Genomic DNA, 9,828 nt, shown 5'->3' on the forward strand with positions numbered 1-9,828 from the left:
CTCTCAGTGGTTGCTGTGGTGGTGCCGGAGGAGGTGACAGGCCTTGGCGTCAAGCCCAAGGGATTCTCGGTATTGATTGTGCATTAATCATTTGGACTGCTGGTCCTTTATACAAAGGCTAGAGTTCTATTGGCTTTTCAGTATTTGTCGGGTCGGTGTTTATATGTCTTGTAACTTGTTATCGGGCGAAAATCAGCTGAGAAGGAGGGGGGTGGGGTAACAAAGGAACCTTTTTGTGGCAAGGTTAGTTGATAAGAGATGGCAATTTTTGCCCTTTCTTGCCGCGGAATCTCTTTCTTCCTAGCAATTGCCATGTGTTTTCGAAGAAGTTGTCCACCCCATACAACTAAACTTGCCAACTAAAAGGCTTGTAAATGCTGATCCCTCCCAACGAATTTTCGCCAGCTATTGCGGACCTTATCACATTAATGAAAAACGTGTTACCATTAAAAAATACAAAATACATGTTATAAAACCCTGCAATTACGTACCAAAGAAAAGAAAAAAGGGAAACAGAAACAACCAACAAAACGTACGTCTGCCTTGCGGGCCTGGCCCTTACACGCCAACGGACCCGCTTGTCAGAGGAACCATCCGCTCAGTCCCTCGCCTCTGACTGGACTGCCTCCCTCAGTCAGTCCTCCTCTCCGCCCCCCCTCGCGTCGCGTCTCCTCCTCCGTCCACCGCCGCGCCCGCGGCCAGCCAGCAGGGCAGGCGCGTACGTTACCACTCCTGCTCAGCCAGCCAGCCAGCAATTCATCACGCGCATTACCATTTCTTGTCTCATCTCTTCTCCCCGCATTAATACTTTGGTTCGCTCCTATACTCCATCCCCGTCCCCGTCCTATAAATCCCAACCCTCCGCCCCCCGCTCCCCTTCGACCCGCCCCAAACACCGCCGCATTCCTGCCGTTTCCGTGTTCGCCGTCGCGCCTCCGGTGATCGGCGCCGGGGGAGCCATGGGGCAGTGCTACGCCAAGAACATACACGCGGACGGCGGGGATGGGGGCGAGGGTGGCGGAGGGACGACCACCATCTCGGTCTCGGCGTCTGCCGCGGCTGCCGTCCAGGAGGAGCCCGCCGGCGAGAGGGCCACGGGAGGGAGGCGGAGCGGCAGGCCGTCGCCGGCGGGGACGCCGCGCAGCAGGGCGGGGGTGACGCCGGCCAGGACTTCGGCGGCGGCCGCGGGGAGCCCCTGGGCCGCCAGCCCGCTCCCCGAGGGCATCGCGCCGTCCCCGGCGACGTCCGCGTCCACGCCCAGGCGCTTCTTCCGCCGCCCGTTCCCTCCGCCGTCCCCGGCCAAGCACATCAAGGCGTCGCTGGTGCGCCGCCTCGGCCACCGCTCCCCGGCTGCTACCTCTGCGCAGGCGCCGCCCGCTAAGCCGCCGCAGGAGGCCCTGATCCCCGAACAAGGGGCCGGCGGCGGCGGAGGAGAGGAGGAGCTCGACAAGAGCTTCGGCTACGACCGCCACTTCGCGGTCAAGTACGAACTGGGAAAGGAGGTGGGTCGCGGCCACTTCGGCCACACCTGTCTCGCGCGTGCCCGCAAGGGGGACATGAGAGGTCAAGTCATAGCTGTCAAGGTCATCTCCAAAGCCAAGGTCGAACCCGTTCTTGATCTCGCACTCCTCTCACCTAAATGCATAATCGTCTCAGTTTGTACCAACTTAGATCTTGCTTGGCATTAAGATGCCGTGTGATCCTTTCAGTTGTTCACTTGTTCTGCAATGAATTGTTTGTTACTTTTGCAAGAATTCAGCAACTCGGCAATGCCACTAGCACAGACATTGCAATCATAAGTTAATCATTCGTTTTCTTTGTCTGCCTTGCATAATGAACAGGGTATTGGCATTTCCTTGAAAGTAAGAAGTACATTATGGAAATGCCGTTGCAGTGATGCTGCACTGAATTTTGTCTTCTATTTTGATCTCACTGTTTATCGATCTGAATCCTGTTCTTGTTTTGTTGTTCTTTTTTTTAAGAAACCGGCATGGGATTAGCTTATGCTGTGTTTGGTTACAGGATTAGAAGTGACCAATTTCTCTATGAGATCCCCTGATAGCTTGTCAAATAGTGGCAGAATTTTAGCTGGACTAGTGTGGATATAGTGCATAACTACATGTTACTATCAAGAGTTTAGTAGTTATCAAATCCATATTGTGGCACTTTGTTAGTATGATCAGAGCTAGAAGAATACATAACAGTAAGGCATGGGAGGCACCCAACTGTATGTGATCAACCTTCCTACTTATATTGCTCTTCCAGGGAGCAATAGTATTGATTTAGACAGTATTTTTTAAAAGTTTTCCAAGTCCTTGATGTTTTTCTTGACATCTAGCATGTAAGCAGGTATACATATCTTTTACATTATTAGGGTGCTGAATTTGAGAATATGTTGATATTGTGATGAGTTGAGTACTTGTATTGCCCTTGCAGGGACTAATAGTATTCGATATTTTTTGTTCAGGAAAATTAAGACAATGTTTAGTTTCATATTATTTCTTTCCTGGTGTTAGCTAGGATCTGTTGATAAAACTAGTATGCAATACAGCTAACTGAACTCTACGTACACATACGTGTGCATGCTGGCATTGATGTTTCTCATGCACGTAAATGTCGTTTTCTTTTCCGACCGTTATTACTTGTATTGATTACTGACTTTTTTTGGCTTGCTATAGTGTCCTCGTTTGTCGAAGCCTACTTACATCAACTATTTGAACCCTTGACGTATCTATCAAGTTTAATGCATCTCTCGCTTTCATATTGTCGTTCTTTTATTCGCATCTGATATAACTGCGTTCCCTGTTATCACATATCGCTCTTTCATTTGCATCTAATACAAACATGTTCCCTGTAATCATATAATGTATGGTCATCATTCTCTTGACAGCTTGATCTTTTGTTGCTAGAAGCTAATTAATGTCCAGACAATCTTCATTAAGCTTAACAGTTCAATATAAAGATATCTCAGTTAGCGCCAAGTTTGCTTGTCTAGCTCGTTAGGTTATGGACAACTGTCTTTGGCTGTTTGACTACCAGTTTCGCATTTTATTCTTTACAAAGTAATCTCAACCTTTTGTTCTTCTCTAGCAGATGACAACAGCAATATCTATTGAGGATGTGCGTAGAGAGGTGAAAATTCTGAAGGCTTTATCTGGGCATTCAAATCTTGTGAAATTTTATGATGCATGTGAGGATGCCCTTAACGTCTACATCATCATGGAGTATGTTTGCTTTCTTCCCCTCACATATTGTTGACTTTGCATCCGTACAATGTTGTTATCAGAACCTGCAACATCTCATTGTAGATAAATAACAACCTGCAACATCTCATTGTAGATAAAGGACTTTCTATCTGCTAAAATGGATTGTCTTATTTCTTGAGTTCTATGCAAAATTACATGATTATTGATGTTTTGTGCACCTGGTATTGGTTAGGTTGTGTGAAGGTGGGGAGTTGTTGGACAGAATCTTGTCCAGGTATAACATTTTCCTTGAGAAACATTTCTTAGTACCAAAAACAAACATACCTCTTACTATTACTAATTTCCTATTTTTCCAGAGGTGGGAGGTACACTGAGGATGATGCTAAAGTTATCATCAAACAGATATTAAGTGTAGTTGCTTTCTGCCATCTTCAGGGTGTTGTTCATCGTGATCTTAAGCCAGAGGTATGTGGAGTCTTTGTTGATCTCTTCTGTGCTGATAATACAACCATTTATTTTTTATGACTCCATGCTTGATTTTGAACAGAATTTCCTATTCAGTACTAGAGATGAACATTCTCCTATGAAGCTCATCGATTTTGGCCTCTCTGATTTTATAAGGCCAGGTAGTACCTCCACATGAGGATTATACCCATAGCACATTTTATCTACGTTCTTTGATTTTTGAATTTAAGAGCAATCTAGACATGAATAAAAGACTTGAATGTCTTGTTATTGTGTACCAAAGCCTAATACATTTTGTTTTTGCAGATGAAAGGCTGAATGACATTGTTGGTAGTGCATACTATGTTGCTCCAGAAGTCCTACATAGGTCATATAGCACAGAAGCAGACATGTGGAGCGTAGGTGTTATCACTTATATCTTGCTGTGTGGTAGCAGACCATTCTGGGCACGCACTGAATCAGGAATTTTCCGCTCTGTGCTGAGAGCTGATCCTAATTTTGACGATTCACCATGGGCATCAATATCTCCTGAAGCTAAAGACTTTGTCAAAAGACTTCTTAACAAGGATTACAGAAAAAGAATGACTGCTGCACAGGCACTCTGTAAGTTGTGCCAATGATGATTCTTACTTTATGCTTTCTTTTAAAGTTTCCATAGAATATTGGCGATTTACTTATGTATTGTGTGTGTATTGCAGCTCACCCCTGGTTGCGAGATGAGTGCTGCCCAGTCCCTCTGGATATGCTAGTTTTTAAGCTGGTTAAGGCGCATCTTCGTTCCACACCTTTCAAACGGGCAGCATTAAAGGTTTTACTCTTTACCTAGTTCCTTCAAGTATGTAACTTTTGAACTATACTTCCTTTGATACTGATTTTTCCAAACTGCATTCGACACACGTGAGTAGTATGTACACAACATACATCCAAATCAATGTCACCTTTAATATCTTGCATTCTACAAACTTGAGTATTATGTGCACATCATCCATCTAAATTGATACCACCTTTAATATCTTGCATAAATAGCCAGCTATGTTATTAGACTGGTGTAGGGAGGTGTGAAAATTGGTTTCATTGCATGTACCAATTTTATTTTATTTTGTCTTGCTTAAACATGTTTAGCAATTCACTGCCATAATATTTCCGTCTTTTATTTGACAGGCTCTGTCTAGAGCAATAACAGAAGATGAGCTTATCTATGCCAGAGCACAGTACAACTTATTACAACCAAGTAGTCAAGATGGTCGAATATGTATTGAGAACTTCAGGATGGTAAGTGCTCTTGTGTTGTCAAGTCTCTTAGAGCATGCACTAGGATTAATTGAAGTAATTTCCATATCCAGGATACTGAACTTGATATTTCTCTTCTTTTCCACCCTTAATTTATGCAGGCTCTTCTACAAAACTCCACTGACGCTATGAAAGAATCTAGAACTCTTGATATCTTAAGTGCGGTATGAAATGCGCACTCATTATACCTTCATTTGCACACATGGTGTATATCATTCATTATTTGAACTTGCATGTATATTCATTTTCAGTTGGAGCCGCTTGCATATAGGAGAATGGACTTTGAGGAGTTCCGTGCGGCGACTATCAGCCCTTACCAACTTGAAGCTTCGTCTATGTGGGACGAAATAGCGAGCACCGCATTTGAGTGCTTTGAGCAGGAAGGCAACCGTGTTATCACAATTGAGGAGCTAGCTCAGGTATGCAGTTGAACCTTGAGAATGACATGAATCTTTCATCTTGTGCGTGTCACTAACCAATTGGCCTCCTTTCCCCATACAGGAGATGAATCTTTCTTCTGCGGCGTATTCTATCGTCCGCGACTGGATTAGGCCATCAGATGGGAAGCTTAGCTTTATAGGCTACACCAAATTTTTGCATGGATTGACTATGCGAAGCAGCAACGCGAGGCGCCATCACTGATCTGTTTCGCCTCAGCTGCTTAGATTTCTTTGATTCATGGGGAGTTTGATGGATGTTGGTGTTTTATCTGTGTTTTTGGCGGTTTAGCGTTTGTAGAGAAAAAAGAAGAAAGAAACAGAAAGTGGGAGTTCATAATGGAGTTTTAGTGGCAAAGATATGTTTTTACCTCTTGTTTTTACATCTTGGTGCTGTTACATCATTCTTAATCTGGCTTATACATGGGCGCTGTACAGTTTGCTCATCATGCACCGTTCAACTTGCCACCCCAGTGTTTGTGTTTATCCAGGTGCTTGGTGTCTTGCTGCTCACTCCTGTTTCTCAGAGAAGCAGAAGCAGAAGTACAGGGTGCTGCTGCTCCTGAATGTGCGGCAGTTGGAAAGGGCCAAATATCTGGTGAGGGTGTTAAAAGGCGTCGTGGTTTGGAACGTTCTCAGCAGATGCTATTCCGTCCAACATTGCATAGGAAGCAGCAGGCCCCATAGATGGGGTGCTATGTTTCGCCTTTTCCGGACAATCGTACGGCGGCACTTTTATGGTGGTCAGGACGATTAAGAAAGGGCTTCAAGTACGAAAAGGCACTTTGAATAGACAGTCTAGCCACCGGGGGCAAAATTTCGTGTTTTGACCTTTTGTCAAACAAAATCAAGATCTGACCCCGGTTTGAAGGATTTTCAGGATTTGATCCTTTTTCCTACCGCCAGGGGATCTGGCGGTAGGGTTAGACAGGCTACCGCCAGGGCCCCTAGCGGTAGAGTACTTATCCACGTCAGCACGCGGTTACGGCCGCCGTTCCCCTCCGTCGCAACCTACCACCAGGGGGTTGGGCGGTAGCCTGTCTAACCCTACCGTCAGGCCCCCTTGCGGTAGGGTCCGGGCAGTTATTCTGCCCAAGACCCCGCGCCCCTTCCCATCTTCCCACCCCTTCCCCTCCCCCCCCCCCCCCCCCGTCGACAGTTTCTCCCCCAAGTCGCCCCTCTCTCCCTCTCTCTTCTCCTCCACTCTCCCCCTCGGATCTTCACCGATTCTTCACTGTTTCTGTGGATCGAGATGGCCCCGAAGAGAGAACCGTAAGCTCCTCCAACCCTTCCAATTAGTATTTGCAAACTTGCTTCCAATTCGACGCATTATTTGCTTGAAATCCCTCATATTTTTGAACTTAGATTGGATTTTTTCACCTAAGATTGATTGTAGTTGTAGTTCTTAGTTCTTTAGTAACTAGTGGTATTGGATATGAACTCTAATCAATAGTTCATATGTTAGTGTGAAGATGAACCCTAGTTCATAATTTTTTTGTTAAAAAAATTGTGATGTAATGTTGATATGAGGATGAACCCTAGTTTGATGATGCATGTTGATATGATGATATGATCTAGTGTGAAGATGAACCCTAGTTTGATGATGCATGTTGATATGATGATAGGAAGATGTTGTTTGGAAAAATTTATTTAAAAATATGATGATATGATGTATGTTGGAGGTTTTTTTTTGATATGATGCATGTTGATATTATTTGATCCATCATGTGTAGTAGATGTTGTTGGAGGAATATGCTTAAGATTTTGTGTTCATATGATGCATGTTGATATGATTTTGATATGATTTGATTTCATTGTTTGTTTATGTATGCTTATGCTGCTTTTGTTTATGAAATTCTATTAAGGCGGCCACCTCTTGCGGACAACATTGGCCAACGGTACTCCATGTTGGACTGGGCATTCGACAAGGGTCATCGTGCCCGTTTCATAGAGAACGGGGAGGTAAGTGATATGAATGAAATTTTGATCAAAGTTTTTGGATTGATGAAAATGATTGCCTAACTTTTGGCGTTCACTTTTTGACAGATGCTCCAGTCACTGCGCATGAGGGGTCACGGGGTTCATGGGCATATGGACTACGACGAGCGCTACGCGCCGTTCTTCAAGAAAGCCCGGCTGTTGGGTTTCGTGTTGCAGTTCAAGCGTCAGCCGCCGACGCTTGTCCATGCAGCTCTCACAACTCTGATTGACCGGTGGCGACCGGAGACCCATTCTTTCCATCTGCCATGCGGGGAGATGACGGTGACCCTCGAGGACCGAGGGATGATTACTGCCATGCCGATCGAGGGTCATGCACTCATCGGTCGAGTGGAGAGGACCAACTGGCAGCAGAGGGTTACCACCCTCATCGGCGACTGCCCCGGTGCCAAGAGTAACCGTACATCCGATGTGCCGTTGAGCTGGCTCTCGGAGCACTGGAAGACATGCCCCCAAGGCGCAGATGAGGCGACTGTGGAGTTGTACACAAGGGCCTATCTGTGGTATATTCTCTCGGAGGTCGTGTTTCCAGACAGCTCCGGGAACTCTGCCAACAGGGCGTATCTGTTCTTCCTAGCGGACTGGGATGCAGGGTACAGTTGGGGGATCGCATCTCTCGCCTACCTATACCGTTCGGTAAGAGAGTGTCTAATTGCCTACCTACCTACGAAAGTGTGTCCATGACATTTTCTTATGTCTGATCCTCATTTGATGTTTTGCAGCTTGACGACGCAACGCAGGGGACGGGAGACAAGTCCAATATGGGTGGCTTTGTCTGGGCCTTCTCCATTTGGATGTGGGAGCGGCTGCCGGTGGGGCGTCCGGAGAAGTTGCGAAGACGCCCATGGGAAGACTATAGCGAAGACGGCGACGAGACTCAAAACCCCACCGTAGCTTACTAGTGGGACGTTGTCAAACTCTACACGGGCCTAAACAAGACTCCGTACAAGACCTACACCAACGAGTTGGATGCTTTGACGCATACGCAGGTATATGAACTCGCTCAACACCTTTCTCTTTGATTCTACTTTTGACCGAGAGTGGGAACTTACCAATGTATATGTAATAGGTAAACTGGTGGCCGTATCGACAAGACCGAGAGTGGGACTTTGATCTGAACGTGATGTGCGATGCGGACCATGGTCTCTGGCGGTGCATCGTGCCCATGATCTGTGTGTACGCCGTCGAGTGGCACTTGCCACACCGCGTGGCCATGCAGTTTGGGATTTATCAGCATACCCCACCGGGCCAGCCCACCGATACCGGCGGCCACGCGCTCCACCTGTGAGCGCTTTGTTCTCCGTGCCCATGATTTCATTACGCTTATCATGTTTCTTATGATGATCTCTTGCCTATGCCTTGCAGGATGAGCCGACAGAAGAATCAGTCGATCACAGACTGGGGAGATGAGCATAAGACTCATGTGGCGGCATGGGACCGACGGAGGTACCGGAAAGACGTGGAAAGGAAAGTGACTGACTGGGATGCTTACCTGGGCCGACACATGAGGTGGTACGATGATGGCCAGAAGCACCGTCTTCGTCTCAGGCCTCGGTGGACGGTGGAAGACATCGCGGAGCTGGAGAGGGATAACCCCGAGGAACAGGCCTACCAGACCGGCATCAGAGACATGCACAGTGGATTTAGGGAGTTTGCACCCCTCATCAACAGAGTGGTAAGTTTGAACCGACGGTTGTATTTAAACTATTTTATTCGTCATCATGACTGACTTATGCCGTTGCAGTCCGGTGAGCTGAACAGATGCATCTTTGAAGCCTCAGATGCACTAGGTGATCTCCCCGGGAGCGTACAATCTGAGACCAAAGTGAAGGGGACGATGAAGGTACAATTTCAGCCTCCTCGAAACAGATGCATCTTGTTCACTTGCAATCAGTCGATCTGATACTTATTATGACCTTGTTTCGTTGTGAGTGCAGAAGTTCGTGCAGCATTGTCGCAAGCTGGTAGGGCTGCTTGGGTGTGCTGGAGCTGGGTCAGTTGAAGCTTATCAGCCTGTAGGCACACAGGGTCTCATCGGCTCATCAAACCATGCTCCCTCGTCGTCTAGGTTGGTTGGGGAGGAGGAGGAGGAAGAGGATGAGGAGGAGGAGGCCACACATGAAGAAGGGGAGGAGGATGAGAGCAACGGGGAGGAGGAGTACGATGAAGATTATGGACCTCCACCAACTCAAACATCTCAAGCATCTCAGCTGCCGAAGAGGAATCTGAAGAAGAAGGATTTGCTGAGTCCGGACCCTTTCCAGAGACCGGTTCCTCGACGGCCCAAGAAGAAGACCGAAGAGACTCGTTCAAAGAGTAACGAGGACCGTACCTCCAAGAGGGGAAGGAGCAACTGATTATGCTCTTCGCTACTTGGCTCTTTTAGTTTGGTTGAACTTCGTTTGGTTGAACTTGTCTAGTGGTTGTGAAAC

General features: G+C 46.7%; 1 protein-coding gene across 1 annotated transcript; it reads left to right on the top strand.

Moving 5' to 3' along the window:
- The first annotated feature begins 652 nt into the window (after positions 1 to 652).
- Positions 653 to 5,781, top strand: LOC109736088 (CDPK-related kinase 3). Its single transcript, XM_020295307.4, has 11 exons — positions 653 to 1,601; positions 3,094 to 3,224; positions 3,439 to 3,480; positions 3,563 to 3,671; positions 3,754 to 3,832; positions 3,978 to 4,274; positions 4,370 to 4,479; positions 4,833 to 4,943; positions 5,063 to 5,125; positions 5,213 to 5,380; positions 5,463 to 5,781. The coding sequence occupies exons 1-11, from the start codon at positions 960 to 962 to the stop codon at positions 5,601 to 5,603; spliced, it is 1,893 nt and encodes a 630-aa protein (XP_020150896.1). The 5' UTR covers positions 653 to 959; the 3' UTR covers positions 5,604 to 5,781.
- The last annotated feature ends 4,047 nt before the right edge of the window (positions 5,782 to 9,828 follow it).

Source organism: Aegilops tauschii, chromosome 1 (assembly GCF_002575655.3).
Source record: "Aegilops tauschii subsp. strangulata cultivar AL8/78 chromosome 1, Aet v6.0, whole genome shotgun sequence".
In the NCBI taxonomy this organism is placed as follows: domain Eukaryota; kingdom Viridiplantae; phylum Streptophyta; class Magnoliopsida; order Poales; family Poaceae; genus Aegilops; species Aegilops tauschii.

Bases quoted from the DNA above. Each gene is read 5' to 3' on its own strand.
- LOC109736088 (XM_020295307.4), top strand. From the start codon at position 960: ATGGGGCAGTGCTACGCCAAGAACATACACGCGGACGGCGGGGATGGG. The intron at 1,602-3,093 runs GTCGAACCCGTT...CTTCTCTAGCAG, and splicing joins AGGTCATCTCCAAAGCCAAG to ATGACAACAGCAATATCTAT. The intron at 3,672-3,753 runs GTATGTGGAGTC...GATTTTGAACAG, and splicing joins ATCGTGATCTTAAGCCAGAG to AATTTCCTATTCAGTACTAG.